This window comes from Panicum virgatum, chromosome 5K, assembly GCF_016808335.1.
Source record: "Panicum virgatum strain AP13 chromosome 5K, P.virgatum_v5, whole genome shotgun sequence".
Lineage (NCBI taxonomy): Eukaryota > Viridiplantae > Streptophyta > Magnoliopsida > Poales > Poaceae > Panicum > Panicum virgatum.
The window spans coordinates 36,912,493-36,934,150 of NC_053140.1; the positions used below are offsets into that span (position 1 = coordinate 36,912,493).

The window sequence follows — 21,658 nt, forward strand, 5'->3', positions numbered from 1 at the left end:
TACGTTTTCGAGCGGTCTGAATCTGTGTGAATCACCAGGTCCCACGATCGTCTCACGGGCAGGGCCTCACTCACCCCTGGTCGAATTTCTAAACGGGGTTCCCTCGAATCCCCGCTAGAGGTATCACCCACCGTCAACCGTTGTGTGCTCTCCTTTTGCGGTAATTTACCTTGAAGGTTCAACTGCTTTTTCAACGGTCTTCATAGGCAATTGGGCTTCACTTCAATATTAGATTATTAGTTAATAAAATGTACTCCCTTTGTCCCAAATCATTAATTGTTTAACATTTCTAGGTACAATTGACCATGCATCGTTTAACATTTATTAGAAAAACTAAAAGTTGAATGAAAGGAGCAGCTGCGATATGATATTCCACTCAAGAAAAGCTCAGTTTCATACCCGCAGCTGGTGGGAGAGACGCGGAACAAAACAGGCGCGCATGATGCATTGTACATCAACCAAGTTTATTTCATATATGATGCATGTGGTCGCCGCCGTTACTGTCATGTGCTTGGTCAGCCGAACACGAGGCCACGAGAGGATCTAATCATCACTACTAGGGATACAAATTAGATATTTTTAGATCACTCGATACCCACTTGCATCCTTAATCAGTGCAATCCGCGGGTAGCTGCTTGTTACTAGTCAATACCAACTCCATAGAAAAACATGCCTCTTTTGATTCAGAACGATTCCACATGAATTAAAATTGCAGAGTCGTCGGGAACTAGCATTACACAGCACACGGTTTTCTTCCCTGCTGATCAAACGGGCAGAGGTTCCCTCATGCTACTACATAGCTAGCTTAGCTGTTCCATTCCAAGTAGCATCGCGAGCAAGCAAGCAGCGCCGCGCCATGGCAGGGCCCACAACCCACTTCTCCCATCCCGACCACGAGCTCAAGCTCAGGGACGGCTACCTCATGCCACGCATCTGCGACCTGTGCGGGGAGAAGATCGCCGGCAGAGGCTACAGCTGCCAACGGCGGCGCTGCGGCTTCGACCTGCACGAGGAGTGCGCCACGTACCCGGAGGTCCTGAGCTCCTTCTTCGTGCACCCGTGGCACGACCTCACCCTCTCCCGCGCCGACGACGGCGGCGGCGGCGGCGGCGATGACGGCGAGCCACGGGCGTACTGCCACGTCTGCCGCGAGGACGTCCCCGCCGGCGCCTTCCTCTACCGGTGCGCGCCGTGCGGGTTCGCCATGCACCCGCGGTGCTCGCGGCTGCCGCGGGCCGTGCGCAGCGAGCTGCACCCGGAGCACGGCCTCGACGCCGTGTCCGGGATGGGGACCTGCGCGGCGTGCGGCAAGCCCTGCTACGTCTGGGTCTACCGCTGCGGGCTGTGCAACGTGGACCTCCACATCGCCTGCCTCCACGGCGCCAGGCCCTCCAGCGGCGGCGCGGGAGGACAGGCCGCCGGGGCGTCGCCGGGTGGGGCGGCGCTATTGGGATCTATCGTGGCAGCCGGAGCAGCTCTCAGCAACATGCTCGAGTCGGATGATTGAGTTCATCGGTTACTATATAATATTGAGATCATTACAGCATGTAATTATATTTCTTTGTGCTACCTTCCCGCCGGGTCTCGCCGGTGTTGCATGTAGGTCGTGATGTGCCTCGAGATGGCCGTCTCCTGTCCCCCTGCTCGTGGGGAACTAGAAAACTGTGACACCCTAGGTGTCTGCATAATAAAACTACATTTATTTCTTGTGCTTCATGTGTGAAATTGTTTGAGCAAGGGCCTATTTTAAAATTTTAAGGACATTTGTGTAATTATGAATTGTTCTAAGGTCAACTGTATAGTTTTATTTGAATATATTGTGTGATTATAGCTTTTGTGGAGGGTGTATTTGCAAATTGCAGTGTAATCATTGCTTGGCAGGAAATCTTTCATTTCAGCCTAGATTTAAAGTGAATTTGCTTTGAAAAAGACAAAAGTCCTTTGAATTCAAATTCTCCTTATGTTTTCAAAAATAACTCGTTAACCTTTGATCAAATAAATTTTTGCAAAACATCAAAGTTGTAGATCTTGAAAAGTTGAATAACTTTCATGTTGGGCACTTTTTCATTTGAGCCCTAGATTAAAAGTTATTGTTGGTTTACAGTTGGGTCCCTAAAATTTCGGAAATTGCAAACTGGTCCCTTTTCCCCTTCCTCCAGCTTGCCTGCTCTGCTCCACGCCGCCGCTGTTCAGCGCCGTCGCCGCCGTGGAGGGCCAGCCCGGCCACCTCCTGCTCGCGCTGGCCACCCACGCGTCGCGTCCGACCTCCTCAACCGCTTTTTGCCTTCGCGTTGTGCCTCCCCTGCCTTGCCACGCAGCACAGAACCGCCCGCCGGCCGCCACCTCGCCGCCGTCGTGGCTGGCTCGCTGCAGCACCCCAGGACCCCAACTCGCGCACACATGAGCACTACAAGTACCCCAGCAAGCCGTTCCCTTCGCTCTTTCGCCATCTCCTAACCCCCAGACCCCAGAACGCCGCCGCCGTCCACCCGCAACCCCGGCGAGCTCGACGCCGCCGCGGAACTGCCACTGCAGCCCTCCTCCGCCCGCGCTGACCCCCTAGCAAGCTCCACCGTGGGCCCGCGCAGCTCACCGACCCCTCCTCCTCACCCAATCTCCACCGGAGCCACCCCGCCACCGTAGCCCGAGCTCCGCCGCCGCTACTCGCCGTCGACGCCCTAGCTCCGGCTGCTTCCTCCTCGACCCAAACCCACCAAAAGGTAGTGCGCGAAGCCCTGAACCTCCCACGCCCCTCCACCCTCGCCGCCGGCGACCAGGATCGCCGGATTTGGCCGGTCACCCCCCGCTCCCCCTCTCTGACCACGGCCAGGGGCCTCATTTGAAAAGAAACAAAAGTTCCATGGTGTTTTGTGCTAAATCTAGGGGCTATTCTGTAAAGCTTCTTTAAGTTTTCTTTATTTCTTGCTGTGAACTTTGAAAATGTCTAGAAATTCGTAGACAATTCAGAAAAATGCAAATCCAAATGTTTTGGAATCCTTGTTAAAATATCTACAAAGTTTGTTACATGCATATTTTCAGTTATGGTCTGCATTTTAATCAAAGAAATAGAATAGAAATAATAGGCTTTATTTGTTCCATGATTTATACTCATTAACTGTATATGATTTTTGGCCAAATTGTATCTTGCAGTGTTCTTAGCCTCTGGTAAAAAGTTGAAACCTTTTTGACATCATTAGCTAGGTCAAAATTTCAACATTCTTTTATATACTAGTGTTGCTAATTTATTTGTGCTGGTTGAAATGCTAAAGTTCTGTGTGTGAAATTTTTTTTATGATCACATGTTGCTAAAACAGTACTGTTGCCCAAGTTTGGGAAATTTTTTATCTGTTTAACTATTTATTTGATTTAATACTTGTTAAGTGAGCTTTAATCATGATAAATAGTTTTGTTAATTAGAAAATCCTGGTAATTTTTGTAGAGCCTTGTTTTAGTCATATGTTACTGTCTGTAAAATTTGAGCACCAGTCCATCACTAGAACATAAGCTACAAATGAATCTTGTTAGTTTGCTGTCAGTTTTGTTTATTTTCTCAGAATAAATTATTTGTATATTAAATCTTGAAAAATTTACAGTAGCTAAGTTAGCTCTTTTTCGACCTCCTTTTAATTTTCTAGCTTCTATATTGCTCTGGTCTTACCTGTATAATTCAATCTTGTTCTAGGAGTTGTCTGAATAAATGATTTGTCCTGAATAAATGGCTGCATGTTTTGGTATGAAATTTACAGGGTAGATCATTCTGTTTACCTGATGTTTGATATAATTTTTGCTGAGTTTACTATTGTATGTGTGCTGAGTTGTTTATTTATTAGCAAACCATGATTTACTTGCTATAGGAAACAACTACCACTTGTTTATGAAGTTAGTGAACTTCTTTTGTGCTGTTGATCATGATGCCTTGTGTAGTTAGAAAAGTTAGTTATCTACTCTATAAACGATTGCCCATATACATAAGTTGTGTTGTTATTTGTAGACTACAACTTTATCGTGAAATGAGCATGTTTGTAATTTCATCTCTTGCATCACATATAGATACGACTGCTCTATCGGACGTACGAGCTGATCCCGGATTTCGAAGGAGGTGATCTTGAAGCTCAAGTGAACACTACTGTACTAACTGGAACCCCGGACCAAAGTTCGGAAGAGCCCAGGGCTGAAATAGTTAGTGACTACCGAGAAGGCAAGCCCCGGACATAACCTATATTTCAAATTATTACCATTTACTGTTATTACTTACTTATGCATTTACAATTCTTAGGATTTGAATTGAAACCCTAGATGCATGATTCTAGGAACCTATGTACTGAACACTAGACTTGAGTTCGAATAATTGCTAAGCTTATAGGACCGGTAAAAGTCGAGTGATTGTCTGTCACTCGCGAGCTTTATAGGAATTGCTTGTTTACTTTCTGCTATCAATATAAGGACGACGGACGGGGTCATGTTCGATATCATGACCTTGTGTGAGACCCCGTCTGTGTTAATCAACTTGCTAAGGTCGCGGTGTGTGGTAGTGCTGGTTAAGTTTTTGAACGTACTAGCCACATGCCGTAAATATGGTACGCGGTAAGCCTAGTAACTGATCGGACCGGGGAGTGGATATACTGACACTCTCTCTTAGAGATAGATTTTTAATTATGTTTATGTTGATCAACACCGCGACTACTAGGGACAAGGTTGGACCTTGGAGCCCTGTAGTCGGGGAGAGTGTTCCTATCCACAAGCCGGAAAGAAAGGCAAACGGTTGTTTGGGAATGACCCGATGGTGTTCCAAATGTGTGTGTTAGGTCTGCCTGGCCAGGTTAACAAATTCGATTCGAATCGTCTGCTTCCCATAGTTTGGGACTGCTTGATCTCTTTGCCACACAGAGTAATAAGAGCAACATTATTATGATCAATCCTGATGTTTGCTTAAAGTTCTACCATGGTTGATTAGTAGTTGCTTACATAGAATGGTTAATCAACTAGAATCTTGGAAGCTAAAATTTGAAAGCAAGGACCTACTCTTTATTGCTTTTCAGGAAAAGGAAAACCAGAGCCTCAAAGAAACTTGCATAGTCTAGTTAGGTGGGCTATGTATACCCGTTGACGGTTAAGTCTTGCTGAGTATTAGAATACTCAGCCTTGCTGTTGAAACCCTTTTTCAGGTATGAGTCTTGAGGATCAGATCGCTAATTTGTCTTGGCCCTGCTCTTTGCCTCCTAGCTGGTCCGTAGAGTGGGATACGTCTTAGGCCGGCAATGACCCTGACGAGTGATACCATGCTTGGGCTAGCCTGGTATACTTTTACGACGTGTTGTAGCCGTCGTGTTATTTTTCCGCTGCTTTTCAAACTCTGAACTTAAAGTTATGATTTGTATAACTGTTTTACAAGGTTTGGTTCTGTAATAATGGTTTGAACTGGTTTGTAATCACTACTGAGTTTGTGTTTGTAAAACATGTGGTTGTAATATCTCTGGACTTGCCTTCGTGCGGGGTATGCTTGTTCGATCCGAGAACCGGTGGTTGTATCGGGACGTTACCCGACAGACCAATAATTGTTCCGTTTGAAGTGCGTTTGAGCCGGTGTTGCCTTTATGGTGATGGCTTGCACACTTGAGGCGGGATAATTCAGGTGGTTCTGCCACAAAACCCAGGCGCGGTGTTGCCGCGCCAATAGGATACAACCAGTCAATTCTATTTAGTGAACAAAATTCCATAACATTTGATATCCTGTACAGAAATATATTTTCTTTATAGGCGGCCAATAGCTGATGCTGCGTAGGAAAAACAGATAGTACAAGTGCTTTGCAACTGAATATTTTCTAGATAAGACTGTTTGGAGCATTTCAACGATCATTCATAGGTATGCAAATAAATTAGGTGTCACTGATAAATATCCTCGTTACACACCAAGATAGAAAGCTACAGAATATGATTGAGATAATTACAAATGCTGGTAAACATCACCTTAGTTCTGTGTATAAAGGCGATCTAATTCGTTTAATGCAATAGAGGTCCTGCCTGGTGAAACCAGTAAGCTGCTTCGTTGTATCTTTTGTGCAAAGTCATGAGATATCTCTAACTTCAGTAACTTGGGGTATGTGATTTTGTCACTTGCGTAGTCTTTCCCTGCTATTTTCACATCAAGCATGTTACAAACCACTTGGAACAACAGCGTTATTGTAACCTTGCATACTTTCAGTCACTTAATTTGCTCATCCATGGCACCTCCGATGATTGCCCCAACGATAACAGAGGCTTCAAGCAACCCTGCAGTCTTGTGTAGATGGATAAGTCTTTGAAGGTCACAATTTCAGTTGAGGCAGCCATCTCAAGATCAATAACATGCAGAAAGTAGACAATAATTTCAGGAATTAAATGACATCCAAGACATATTCTTTGGTAGAGAATAGTAGCTTTCAAGCTCTAATTCAACTATGTGCAGATAAATAGACGATACATTCCACATCATCACTTCTAGGAGAGCACGGTACATACAGGATGTTAGAATTAGAAAATATAGGATAACAGAGACAGAAACATTTGTGTAACCTCAGACTACCCGTTTTCAGAAATGGTCATGGTAAATTGGGATGTTTGTTGAGCCTACTGTTGTGTTTTAAATGGAAATTAGTGCCAAGAAATCAAAGAATTTGCAAAGATACTAAAAAAATGTATAGTTGCTTCCTCATATGATTATAGTTCTTGCTAAGCGAAGAAAAGCAAAACTATAAAGAGAACAGATATTGGAGCAACGTTTTAGACTTCAGGAAAGTGAAAGTTTTGTAATTCCAAGTTATTAAATACAGTACTGAGCAAATGTTAACTTTATCTGTACTTAAAAAAAGGTTCATTTAGAATAACAACTAAGCTATGCTCCAAGCTTTCAAGTGGATGAGTAACCCTAATTTACCTGCATTTCAGTTAAGCCTAGCAGACTCAAAAAAGTAATGGCATAGGTCAATGAAACTGCGGAATCATACCTTAATGTTTAAGATGAATATCAATTAATAACCTCTTATTACAGTTTTCGTACTCAGGTTGCGCAAATCTTGGTCTGTATACTTTGCATGTGCTAATTACCATTCACTGCAGCTCTGTTACTCGGCCGATATATTCAGTTTATATACTTTGCATGTGCTAATTACCATTCACTACAGCTACAATTAGCGTGGATACATCGGTATGCATCTCTTGTATCGCCCAGTCAGAATCCAGAGAGATGTCTAGGCCAAAACCGACTTCCACTTCCCAGAAGCATTTGAGCAAATAGGTGGAGCGCATGCTAGAGCAGCACCACGAAGGTAGCGAAGTGGCGAAGTGCCGAAGCGTACCTCGGAGCACAGGAGTAGAACCACGCCAGCATGCCCAGCATGGGCGCACGACTTAGCGAGCGCTGGCGACAACAGGGGCAGGGCCATCTCCATCGCCCGGTTCGGGTCCATGAAGTACTACCCGGCTTCATCGGCAGCACCGCCGGCCACGTTCTCTTCTCTCTTCTCAGCCTTGCCCCTCGCCTGCGCTATCATCGCGGGTGGCCGAGGCGGCGAGCGGGCGCACGGGAGGGCCCGCGGGGCTAGCCGGTGCGGCGCGGCGCCTAGGGCAGCGGCTAGTGGTGGCCCGGACCGGCGGTTGCGGGGCCAGGCCAGGACGCGGCCGGCGGCCAAGTGGAGCGCAAGCCGCGGCAGCTGCCGCCGGCGCAAGACCACGGCCCAGGCCAGGTGGAGGCGTGCCGCTGGCGGCTCGACGCGGCTGCCCGGTGGGCCGCTCGATGTGACGGTTCCTCCGCGGTGTTTCCTCCTCTTCCGTTCTCCTCCGCGGGCCGGCAGGCAGCTCGGCGCGGCGCGGCGTGGCGGCCCGGCTAGAGGCCCTGCGGCGCAGCGGTTCAGCGCGGTTGCCTGGCGGGCAGGTCGACGTGGTGGCTCCTCCTCCGCCCGCTGCTGGTGCGCCGTCGCAGGGAGAAGGTCGGCTGCCATGAGGACAGCTGCGGGGACGCTGCGCGGGGAGGGAACGCAGCCGCAGGGATGCCGCAGGAGGGGGGAAGGACTGCCGTTGGGACGCCGCGGGAAGGGCCGCGCGGGGAGGGTGGAGGTGTGCCGCCGCTGGGACACTGCACGGGGAGGGAGCCCCGCCGCCGGGACGCCGCAGGGAGGGTGGAGGTGCGGCACCGCTGGGAGAAGGCCGGCCCGCCGCGGGGAGGGTTCCCGTGGCCGTTGGATGGCCCGATCGGACGGTCGATATTTTTTTGAGCGACGTGGCCCGTTCTGGTGCCAGAGAATGGTCAGAGCACGGACGCGCTTTTGTGTTTAGAGATCCGCTTCCGGGGCTTCCCTCTGCTGCGTCTGTCCTGCCCTCTACGGCTGTCTTTAGATTCAAAATTTCTCTCTCTAAACTTTACTATTCAGATATCACATCAAATCTTTTACCTCATACATAGAACATTAAATGTAGATAAATAAAAAAACTAATTGCATAGTTTTGATATACACGGCGGGACGAATCTTTTGAGCCTAGTTAGGTCACGATAGGACAACAATTATCACAAACAAACGAAAAGTGTTACAGTGTGCTACAGTATCCAATGTAACCCTTTTTACCACCATTTTACGAATCTAAACACAGCCTACAACGTACTACATGCTTCCCTTTACTCCATAGGGTCTTTTCCTCAGTTGCATCTTTGTAGGGTTTGTACTTCCAACTATATATATTTAAAAAAAATAAAGAAGAACCTACTTGGAAGAGTAATTTAATTATAGCAACGTATTAGGTGCAAACCAATCTCTTCGTGCAAATTATGGAAATTTCAATCTGGATCATCGGATTAACATCCAAGGGACATGGGGGATTGGGTAATTTTACAATCTGGACCCGCCCTTGAATTGAGTAATCACACTTTTGCAAATCCTCCCTCCCACCCCTGCACCCCTCCTCTTGGATGTTGATCCGATGACCCAGATTGAAGTTTTCATAGTTTGCACGAAGAGATTGGTTTGCACCTAATATGTCCCCTTTAATTATTACGTATGTATAGTGGGTATGTCAAGGTTTGCAATTCTAGAGTGGCATGCGATAAACTATAATTATGGCAAGTTAAATTGCGAATATAAATTGCATAAAGTAAATAAGTTCAAATAAACAAACAACAATGGGGATACGTGAATCTTTTGTCTCGGCGACTTGCCGGCAGGGGGTGGTAATGAGCCATGGCCTTAGTGGCATCTTCACTGCCCAACAAGATCCTTAAATTATTTAGTTCAAAATTATATAAGATTAGAGTCCGGCCCTTAGATTTTCTAATTCAAAATTTTGGACCCTTTACCACCCCTACTTACCGGTCACCCAGTATACGTTAAGGTATGGGCTCAGTTTTTCAACCACTCAAGGCAGCATCTTGAGTTGGCTTGGATGAAAAAAACACTCTGTATCTTAATTTCACTAGAGTTGCTCACTTTGCTCTCGCTCCTCTGATAAGGCGAGAGCACAATGCCTCTCGATCACGAGCACACCATCTGGATCTTCTCACAAACTTCTCTTGAGAAGATCACCGGATCACAGTAGTACATCACCACCACACCGTGATTTCTCGTCAGCATGAGCATCCCTCCATGTCACACCTCCATGATCTACGGTGGAGCTTACACTCCATCTTTCTTCCTCCACGGCAGTGAAGAGTGGTGGGTCAATGTTGGGGTTGGTGGAGAGCGAGAGAGGGACATGAGGAGAAATGGAGAGATCAAGAGGGATGGGAATTGGAGAAAGATGAGGATGCAAAGAGATGAGCGGTACCTAGGGCTAAGGATGGATCCGGATGTCTGAACATCCGAATTATCCGTATTCGTATCCGCTTAAAACGTAAATATGGATATCCGTATTCGTATTCGATTTTAATATGGATGTCATATGGATGCATCCGAATCCGATTTTAACAACTTTTCTCTATCCGATTCCATATTCGTATTCGAGGAATATCCGATCATATCCGTATCCGTCCGTATCCGCAAAGAAAAAGTGACTAGTGAGACAATGTTAAACTTATCTTTATACCTAATTACTTGATGATGTACACTATTTAAATTACTTAGAAAGCTAGATAACTAATAATATATTTATTAAAATTAGTAATGGTATAAAAATTAACTTTAACTATTTAATATATTTATTTCATGATTAAAATTATTTAATACGAGTCAAATTAATTATTTATTTAATGATAAAATCTTTTTTATATATCTTAATTATTAAGTATTTAAATATTTATTTTACATTTATAATTAGTATTATATATTTAATATAAAAGCTATGCATAGATAATTATATTCTTTTTCTATTAGTTATCTTCTAATCTTTTACTCACTACTTGTATAATGATTTTGATTTACTATAAAATTGTTAACAAAATAAACTGATACTCATGATAACTCTATGTTCAAATCGAGAAGGTATCCGGATCCGAATCCGGATTCAAACTATCCGTTTTGTATTCGTATCCGATGAGATCCGTATTCGCATTCGTATCCGGATTAAAATGTGGTAAAAGATGATATCCGGATTCGATTTCATCCGTATCCGATCCGAATCCATCCTTACCTATGGCCCACTTCTAGGTGGACGCTCTATAAGCGAAAGGGCATGTACACTACCTCAAGTCCTGAGTTTCTGAGTTTGACTTCTAATGGAAGTGAATATTTTGGGATTTAACTGTATTGTGCTTTCAGTTTTAGATGACATTTCTGTCGACAGAGAGACGTCTATGGTGACTTCGTCAATTTTGAGAATTTACCGTCGGCTCAGTCTTCGAAGATGCTTATAGGGGTCGAGTTTGCGCTCGTGCGTTCATAGGGTTGAGTGTGCATGCATTGTAAGTGTCTGAGATGCACTGTGTAATCTCGAAAAAAGTGGATGCCCTAGAAAAATATAGAAATTCTAGAAATTCTTATTCTTAAAGAAAGCAACATATCTAGCCGTCAATCAATATAGGAAAATTTGGACTCGTACCACTAAAAGATCCCAAAGTTAGATATATACTATCGTTATCTCACTGACATGTGAGGCTCACATGAGTCAATGACATGTGAATCACGATGGTATATATCTAACTTTGGGATCTTTTAATGGTACATATCTAATTTTTCCATCAATATATGATAATCATTGATAATAATAATAACAGCTCGATTTACTTTGTTTCTAATAAGTTACTCACCTACGCCATTATGACCAATTAGCCTAAAATAACCCCCTATATCTATATCCTAATTACCCACATATGTGAACATAGAAAAAATTAGATCCAACGTCACATCTACCCTAACTATCCTTTTTAATCTCTTCTCCTTATTTAAATCAGAGAGCTATTGTTCTTTCCAAAAACAAAATTCGATGTTTTTGTGATAAGCAGCATGTTGTGGTGTTGACCTAGATGACCGGCACTAAAATAGAGCTGGGCTTACCAGCGCATTAGTCATGATTGTGATGTATCATGTATACAAGTTTAAGTATCTTTACTCGCAAAAAGGTGGAAATTATATTCAAATTCTATGTATTATGGTGTATAAATAGAAACACTATTAGCCTAATCCTTCATTCCAAACTAGAAATCATTTTAGTTTTACCCCAAAAAAAACTCATTTTAGTTTTGTTCTAAGTTAAACTTTTCTATGTTTGATCAAGTTTATAGAAAAATCCATAAATATCTATAATATTAAATTAGGTTCCCTATATAGACTAAAATATGTTTCGGTCTATATTTTTTATGATCTTAGTCAAAATATATTAGATGATTTTTTTTAGCACAAAGATAAAATAAATTATAATTTAAAATAGGAGTTTTAACTGATAGGCTAGTGACACTAATGGCAGTCAAGAAATACCTTTGCAAGCCCTGTTTTGCAAGTGATAATCCCGTGGATGTAGAAAAGTTATTGCATGATGACACCAGTGGATAACTATTTTTCTAGATCCGCCCTGCCGCCCTGGACCGATATATACGTACTCAACATGCCAAAGAACGTGCGTACGTACGTATGTCCTTTTTTCCCCGTCGTACACGTTCATCGAAGCGGCCAACACGGCAGAACGCCTATAGCTAGGGTGTATGGGAAGGTTTGCAGACCAAAGGCTTCGCTGTTTTTTTTTTCAATTGTAAATCTGAGAGAAAAAGCAGGGTTAAGATTGCTGGAGTTCCCAGCTCAGCACGCGCAGACTTATCAGACCATAGCAGATTGTCTCTGTCGTTTATTGGAATGTTCAATTTAAATAATCTCAATTGGTCTCTGTTGATGCCGACAGAAACCTTTGTCCATGCTCAAACCTGCGACATGCTAATCTTGGACCACATGTAGACCTGCCTTATACTACCTCCATATCTTTTTATATGACGTTTCAGACCAAATAATTGTACTAAAATAAACTAAAATTTTATGTCTTAACGACATGTAAAAAGATATGGAGGGAGTACTAAAATAAATGGACCTACTCAATGCAAATGTACAATTCTGTGTTTGCAAAAAATTTCACAAAATGTGTAATTCTAGAGGTTGGATCTCAACCGGAGTACCTGCCTCATTATGTTATTATATTTGATTTGTATGCAAAAATCAACCGCATGTGGCAAATAAATGAGGGTATGCGAGTCTTTTCACGCCGCCACTAATATATATGAAAAAACTAGAATTGCACTATTCCTAGGACGGATGGAGTACGCTCGACAATTATTTCGTAACAAGTAAAACACGTGGAAAATTAGGTCCTAGTAGGGTCAGTTTCAATGGGGAGTGTCATTGCACAATTACCAACTGTGAACTAGGTAACCGAGTTTGATGACACTGTAATACCCTAGGTGTTTAAAATACTAAACATGAGATCTTAAACATGGCATCATGCATTAAAGTAAAAAAAAACAATGCATTCTGGTTTATGCATGCATGCGGATGTATGTGTGAATTTCTGTATTTGTACGGTATCTCTTTATAGCTTTTAAATCAACCCAAACATGCCTAGCAAATAAGTGCACACTACTCCTTTGACCTGATCTACAAAATTATAGTTGAGGTCATGATGAAAATTTGAAATTTCAAACTTGAAATGGCAAGTTTTTTTCAAATCCTAGCTTTTGTAGGTTGGTCAATGGAATGGGATGCGTCCCCGGTCAACGATGGTAACGTTGAATGATGTTATATATGGGCTTTACCATGATATCATGTATTGTCATTTAGAACTATCATTTATTTTCCGCTGCACTTGCTCTAAAGTATTTGTTATGAATTTGAATTTGGTTTGTAATAATAATTAATATTAGACACTGTGTTGGGAAAGTTGTGGAATGTCGTAATCACTAGACTCACCTTCGAGTGGTTATTCTTGTATGCTTTGTTTCTATCATGATTCAGTGGTTGCATCGGGATGTGCTCAATAGACTGTCAGATTACTCCGTTTGAAGTGCATGTTAACCCGAATTGCATCTATGGTGATAGTTACCGCACTTGAGCTGGATTAATTTGTACGGTTCTGGCACAGACACTCCTCTCACATCCCATGAAACTCTCCTTGCCTCTCTTTGTAATAACTCTGTCGTGTCAGCAAATTTAATATTCATGACACTCCCATTAAGATTGGCCTAACTAATCTATAAAATGATAACCTCAAATGCCGAAATAAAGAGGAAGGAAAAAGCTATATATCGATCCTATCCAAAAAAAATTCTCCATGTGACAAGAATTTTCCCTAACTGCTCTTCGCCCTTGTTTCCGACTCCGGGGAGAATCGTTCTTGTATGCTCCGTTTTAGGTAAGATCAAGCTTCTCTAGCGACGCTCACAGCTCCCTTGAGATAATTATTATAGTCCCTCCTTTAATTATACGCGGTAAATGATAGAAATACACACAAAGGTATGAAATTCTCTAAATAAAAAGCATGTATCGAGCATCCAATTATTAAAATATACTTCCCTTCATTCTAAATTATTAGTCATTTTTGTTATTCTAGGTTCGTAGGCTTTGCTATGCATATAAATATAAATATATATATGTAGATGCACAGTAAAAAATATGTATCTAGGAAAATTAAAACAACTAATAATTTGAGACGGATGGAGTAACGTGTATGAAAGTACCGAAGCTACTAATAGCATTTTTTATGTTTATGCACTGTACTGCTGGCTCGATTCAAGGCTTACATGATCATTGAGCTTATCCATGTGAAACCAGTAGAACACCATCACGGTCAGACGACCTGTGCCCTTTGACACAGACTGACTAGCAATTGCTAGCCCATCAGCCCATGTACAAGTCTAAAATGCAAATAACCCTCACGGCACAAAACCAGAGTTTTTACTATAATATAGGAGCCTTTTATTACTAAATTTAATAAATGATGCTGACCAAGACAGTATACAACCGAGACTCCTCAATTTGCACAGGTCACCATCACCATGGCCTGTCACACAAGCCACGTCTGTCTACTGATCTGGAAATAGTCCCACTTAGCTTTGAACCTCCACCACTATATTTACCCCTGCGTTGCATCTCTTGTGCTTCATCAAGTTCGAGCATCATCAAGTCATAAGTTCATAGCCTATTATCCTCTGCAAAAAAGCAAAGGAACATAGCCTATCTACCAAGCAAATCCAGAACACACATACATACTAAAGAAACAATGGCTCCTTGGACAATGAAGGCGAGTTACAAGACCTTGCCAAGTTGTGTGCCCGGTGTTTTTCATGGTGACAAGAGGATACCAAAAGGGTACCTCCCCGTAGTGCTGGTTCGCGAAGACGAAGGCAGCGCAGAGACGAGGGTGCTGGTGCGTATCAAGGATCTCCAGGAGCCATGCATGGCTGCGCTGCTGGAGATGGCCGAGGAACAGTTTGGGTACGGCCAGCAGGGGGTGCTGAGGGTCCCCTGTGACGCGCAGCGTTTTGACCATGTGGTTAACATGGGACGCAAATCCAAAGTAGCTACATAAATGGCGTTATCTGCGCATCATTCTAATTGAACTGTACCATTAACTTTTTTTTGTTTAAGAGATGAAATGGACATATCTGAGACATGTAACGTAAGTGCTGTCCTTTTGATGTTCTGTGTTCTTGCCGTTGGCCGTTTTCTTTTGTGCATAGGAAATGAGCAAGTAAAGGTTGACAAAATAAAGAATAAAACTCTCTAGCTTCTTGGCCAGGAAATTAAAATTTGCTTCTATGATATATTGTAACTGGCCTGGGACTCCATTTTGGAACTGTTAACAAACCGCGTTTGTCAAAAATATGACCATGTATAACAACAAAATTTTTGCTATAGCATAAGAAATTAAATTTCTTCTGATTCAGTTGTGGCAAATATATGAGTTTTCTTTTCAATTTTATCAGCTACTCTTTCAAATCCAACGTATATACCGATTCTTAATTATTAACAGGAGGACGGATATGAAAATTTCTCTTAAAATTTCAATTGGAGTTCTCACAGAAACCCATGGGCCACTTAACCTGGATGGTACACATATATACCTCACAACAGCCAGGATTATGTTCCCAAAGTCCTCTACCTGAACATGTGAATATAGATCGTACATGGTTGTTTGCTCCATTTCAGACGGCGGTGACAATAAATAACTGCATGACAGGCCACTGCCATCAAAAGAAAAGAGCAACCAAATTACCTAAAATGAGATATTATTGCAGGAAACTAACAGGTTCGACACGCAAGGGTGAGATCTTTCCCTCTTTCTTATTTTGTCTAGGAATATAGATGAGGAAATTAACAAGTTGGACACGCATGGGTGGACACACAAGTGAAGATATGAATAGATTTTTTTTATATTATTGGTATCTTTGTTGACAAGTGCTATCTAGCGCAAGTTGAAATTAAACTATAAACTTGTCTCCATCTACAACAGAGAATGGTCCAATTTTTCAATGTATACACGTATACTTAAGAGTTTATTTTGTAATGTAAAATGTAATGAAAGCTAAATTAAACTATGAGGAAAAGGGACCCTTTCCGGTATATCATCACGTTGGTCACTGTCGAAGGATTATTCCCGAAGTGATTCTATAGTCCAGTGGTTTCTTTCAGCCAGCCATGAGCCCATGACAAGAATACCTCCACAACCCATGCCTTCTTGTCCTTCTCTACTCAAGTCTATGACCGATCTTTCGTCAGTGTCTTGGTGTTACACTTTTATCTCCTTATCTTTTTTATATCGTATTCCTTTTTTAGCAGAGTGGGAGAACTCGACAAGGCCTCTACGATAGAAGAGATTCTCCCTCGTTTCTAGTGGGATGATTTCATATGAAGCTAGTAAACAAATAAAAAATCCATGAGTATTTGAACCTGAATACCGGGGGGAGCAGAATATTTGATGGAAAAACAAGGAGCTCCAGTGGGTAGCCACACTCCGTTCTCAGGGACCGTACGTGAGACTTCTACATCTCTGTTCTGAACTTCTGTCGTCCGCCCATGGTATTAGATCACTACGCTAGTCTTTTCCGCCTTGACTACGATGCATATTATGACTTCTTATTGCAGATAATCCAAGCTACATTTTTTTAAAATTCTTTATACGTACAGTTGGTATGCAAACTCTTTCTGGACCAGGCCAATTGGACCGTCAACTGGTCCGAGCAGAACACACCGTGTCCGTGCATGCTCAGACGACTGGTCCCTTGACAGACTGACTACTAGCTAGCAATTGTTGTAGCAGATGTACAAGTCTAAACGCGTAAAGTTTTCACTAAAATATAGGTGCCTTTAATTACTTGATTTGATTAATGATATTGATGCAGACAATACACAGACCGTGACTTGTCAGGTTGCATTGCACAGGTCACTATCACCTTGGCTATGGGCGGGCCCAGGATCTAGAATCTGGGTATTCAATATTTTCAAAGGGTAAAAAAAATTTAGTCGCTAACGTGCGTTGCGCAGTTTCCAAAGCCGCAGGCTGCTCGCGTCTCATCGCAGGCAGTCGTCGCCTGCCATACCGTTAGAGTTTGCTGCCGCTAATTGGAAGCGGAAAAAATGCGGCTACGCGAGAAGGAGAATTAGAATCGGGATGGATAGAGAGCTGGGGACCTGTAGTCGGTGCCAGTTGGGAGTCGCGGTTGGACTTAGAGGAGGGGAAGTAGGCCATTTGAGCCCAAGAGGCAACATGAGATTAGAAAGTCTATTTTGTGATGTTAGATCATCTCCAAGATACACCCTAAAGACTATTCTAATTAAGAATTTAGTATTTTTAGTGGAAAATCTCTCTCCAAAAGTTCTCAAAAAAACAATCCCTCAAGGTAGCAACATCTATCCTAAATCATCTTTCTCCGTTCTTAGATACGAAAATAAAAATCCACACCCTATCCCAAATACTTGCCATTTTAAAACCGAATAGATCGACCTTCATCCTTCAAACTCGTGAGTCACGTTTCCTAATATGTCGAAGTTCAAACAATAGGATATCTGGTATATGGAAACTGAGTGGGTACACGATAATATATATATGACGAAGTAATATTTAGAATGACCCTCTACGTAAGGATATATAGAGAGTTAGAGACTAGGATATAAAAATACGTAGAAAAGTTAGAGACTAGGATTTAAAAATTCTTTCAGGGATACTCTTATTTTCTATTTTTTTATACATATACATGTTGTATACTATGTATATATATATTTTTCACAAAATTTTGGGTTCACAAAATTTTGGGTATTCAACTGAATACCCATGCATCAATAGCAGGCCCGCCCTTCACCTTGGCCTATCACACAAGTCACTTCTGTCTACTACTGATGAAAAAGTCTCGTTTAGCTTCGAACTCCACCACTATATATATAAACCTGTGCATTGCATCTCTTGTTCGTCATCAGGTTTGAGCATCAATTCACAAGTTCATAGCCTATATCCCCAGCAAAAAAAAAGTCATAACCTATATCCACCTAGTAGCAAATCTACAGCACAGTACACAGATCTATTAGCAATGGCTCCCTTGACAGAGAAGGCGAGTGCCACGGTTCCACTGAGCTGTGTATCCAGTGTTGTTGCTCGTGGTGGCAAGAGGGTCCCGAAAGGGTACCTCCCCATGGTGCTGGTTCGCGACGATGAAGGTGGTGCAGTTGGTGCATGTCAAAGATCTCAAGGAGCCGTGCATGGCTGCCTTGCTGGAGATGGCCGGGCAACAGTTTGGGTACAGCCAACAAGGGGTGCTGAGGGTCCCCTGTGACGCACAACGTTTAGAGCATGTGCTTAACATGGCACGCAAATCCAAAGTATAGGTAGATAAATGGCGCTATTTGTACATCAATTCTAATTAAACTCTACCACAAATTTTGTGTTTAAGAGATGAAATTGACATCTATGAGACAATTAACGTAAGTGCCTCTAATGTTTTGTTCTTGAAATTCGTCGTTGTTCTCTGTGTCGTGCATATGAAATGAGAAAGCAAAGGTTGACAAAAAGAATAACTCTTAGCCCCCCGTTTGGAAGTTGATATTGAGGGCTAGAATTTGGAATTGACATTAACCAGCCCCCAATACAACTATTTGGAAGAGTTCGGCATTGGCGGACGGAATTGCAAACGAATACCGCGGGCATTCGCAAACACTGCCGCCAGCCCGCCCACAATTCAGAGCCCCCCGCCTCCGTTTTCCTCTGAATCGAGCGCGCCCCTCCCCATCGTACCACTTCACTTCGCGAAAAAAAAGACCGCGGGCTCAGGGGGAACCGCGGAAGGGCGACAGAGGGAGGCCGCCTCCGCCGCCGGTGGTCACCCTCGCCTCCGCCGACCCCGTCTCCACCGCAAGTGTGCTGCGTCCGGCCCTCCTCCTCGTGCTCTTGCATCTCCGGCAAGCCTCCGCCCTTTTCCCTTCTCACTTCTACACCATCTCGTTCCCGACCGCTCGGGAGAAAGGGCGACAAGAGAGGCCTCCGCTGCCGGCCGGCGTCGCATCCCCAGCCTCCACCTCCCCGTCATTTCCACAGGTACGGCTTCGCCGCCCCCAATCTCTGCCTCCGCTACCCCTGATTTGCCTGATTGGAACCCTAACCCTAATCTGTTGCTTGGATTTTCCAGGGACCTTCACACCAACAAGCGAACTGGGTTGCTGCTTTGGCCGATTGAAGGTATGTGAAGCATTGATGTGTCTCGTTGTATGCCATGATGTTTTTCTTGCTGTTTTCTATATTTTTTTGTTAGCTGATACATGTATGTTTGTGTACTATGTAGGCTAACAAGACAGCAGCTTGCTGCAAGACCAAAGTAGTCAAGAATTGGGATGCAATAAGACCAAAGCTGTTTTTTTTCATATTTATGACATTTTTCAGAATATGCATACTGTATATAAATTTTATTATAATGTATATTTGAAATCATTCCAATATATGCACAAGTTATGAAAAAGTACATTTGCATAAATGTACAGCACATGTAAATTGGTCAAACTCCTCCAATTATACAATTCAACAATCTGTGCATCCAAACAGAAATTGGAATTGACTGATGCCCTTGATTCTAACTATCATCCAAACAACAGCATTGGCATTGAAGAGTATTTCCATTTCCACCCAGCTTTGGCATTGCTAGCCCAATGCAATTCCTCAGCCCCAATACCAACATCCAAACGAAGCCTTAGCTTTTTATGGCTAGGAAATGATATTTTGGTTCTGTATGATATTATCTTAACTAGCAAACCGTTCAAGATAGACTCACACAGAGCATTGGTCTCTATTACCTTTATCTTTCGCCATGTGCTGCATTCCAATCATTCCTAATAAAGTTCATTGGCTAGCTAGCTACTACTATACCTCACAACAGCCCGGATGATGTTCCAATTCCAGTGAAAAAAATTGTGAAAGAAAAGCAACGAGTGCATGAAGGAAAACAATTGTACGTGCTGTGTGCCCAAACTCAGCAACTCCACTCCACCTGAACACTGTGAAGATGCATCATAATGGTTGTTAGCTCAATTCCTAATGTTCAGATGCATGGTTGTTACCTCCATTTCTGACAGGGGCGATTATAAATAGCTGCAACCTATCCAGTCCATTGCCATCAAAACACCAAGTTAGCTAAAATGAGATATTGTAGGAAACTAATACATGTCATGCAAGGGAAAGAACCTTTTCTAGAACGCGCAAGAGAATTGTGCATCGTTATATTAAGAAGAAAAAAGGGGGTTTATCTCCCCCAAAATGTTACAGATGAAAAGGGGTTGTAACCCCCCTAAAACATCTACACTGCCTTATCTTACGAAGAGAAAAAGCTAGACCAGGACTGGACCAAAACCTGTCTCTAGGCGTTTGGGCGAGGAGAAAGGAAATTCCTCTAGCCCTAGCCAAGGACCACTGCTACAGATCTTCAAAGGTGATCGAGATGATGTTTGAGATACTAGGAGAAGCACCATCAAATGCACATCGATTGCGGTGATTCCATAAATTCCAGGCTCCTAGGATTATGATGGAGTTCGAGCCATTAAGGACTTGACCAAATACCCTACCACTTGCATTCACCCACCATTCATCAAAATTTCCACCCTCAAGGTTTGGAGCCAGCTCTTGTAGACCAAATCTCTGTAGAATATAGAACCACACCTGGTGAGCAAATACACAAGAGACTAAAAGATGGTCAATTGTTTCCTGAGCTTGGTCACAAAGTGGGCAAGCAGCAGGATGCTGCAACCTTTTCTTGCCAACCGGTCTGTTGCCCATCATCTTTTGTGTACAGCTGTCCACAAGAAAAATTTGCACTTGCTAGGGCCCCAATTTCACCATATTCTCTCCCATGGACCAAACTGAATAGCTCCAATGAAAAGAGCTTCATATGCCGATTTTGAGGTGTACTTGCTTGTAGTGGAGAATTGCCAAATATGTGTATCTTCAACATCTGGTTGCAGCTCAATATTTGAAAGCAACTCCCATAGATGAATGTATTCAATTAGGACCTGTTAGGCTCTGTTTGGCAGAGCTCTCAGAGAAGCTTCTCAGCTGAGTTTAGAAGAAGCTCTGGCAAACAGTTTTTATGAGCGGAATGATTCTATGCTGATTCTGTGGAGTGATTCTCTGAAATGAACTAAGAAGTTGGAGCTGAAAAAAGTAGCTTCTCCTTATTCACTTTTCACACTGAATCTGTTTTACATAAAGTTAATCTTAAAGAATCATATAGAGAATCACTTTCAGCTAGTGGATCACGTCTCTCAGGACATCAGCTCCTATAGAGAATCAGAATTAGGTGGAACTCTACCAAACTGACCCTTATTATGTTTACAAATAGTTGAGGAAACTATCAAGTGGACACGGGTGAGATTTCACCAATTTTCATTGTTTATACATCAGTGATATCTTTTGTTGAGAAGGGCTTTCCAGTGTGCAAGTTTAAATTAAGTTATAAACTTGTCTCTAACCAAATAGTTTCTTTATATTTTTTCATTGTATATTAAGAGTTTCTTTATGTAATTTATTATATAATCAAATCCAAATTAAACAATAAAAATCGATCAGTATACATTTATGTCTTCTTTCCGTACTCATGCATTTAACAGTTTTTTCTTGATTTTTTTCATAAAATTTGTTATTTGTTATTACAGATAATCCAATGCTACATCATTCTAGACCAGGCCAATTGGACGTACGGGACGACTAGTCCTTGACAGACGTACTAGCAATTGGCAGCTCATTTGCAAGT

The 21,658-nt window shown here is 42.7% G+C and overlaps 1 protein-coding gene and 1 long non-coding RNA gene across 2 annotated transcripts; both read left to right on the forward strand.

Moving 5' to 3' along the window:
- Positions 1-856: 856 nt before the first annotated feature.
- Positions 857-1,507, forward strand: LOC120709900. Its single transcript, XM_039995528.1, has one exon. It carries the CDS (start codon positions 857-859, stop codon positions 1,505-1,507), a length of 651 nt encoding a protein of 216 aa, XP_039851462.1.
- A 16,945-nt stretch (positions 1,508-18,452) lies between these two features.
- On the forward strand, positions 18,453-19,404 carry LOC120710650. Its single transcript, XR_005689970.1, has 3 exons — positions 18,453-18,960; positions 19,052-19,101; positions 19,205-19,404. It is a non-coding gene; the product is annotated as an uncharacterized LOC120710650 (long non-coding RNA).
- Positions 19,405-21,658: the final 2,254 nt, after the last annotated feature.

What these genes read in the sequence shown, in the direction of transcription:
- LOC120709900 (XM_039995528.1), top strand. Translation starts at nt 857, where the DNA reads ATGGCAGGGCCCACAACCCACTTCTCCCATCCCGACCACGAGCTCAAG.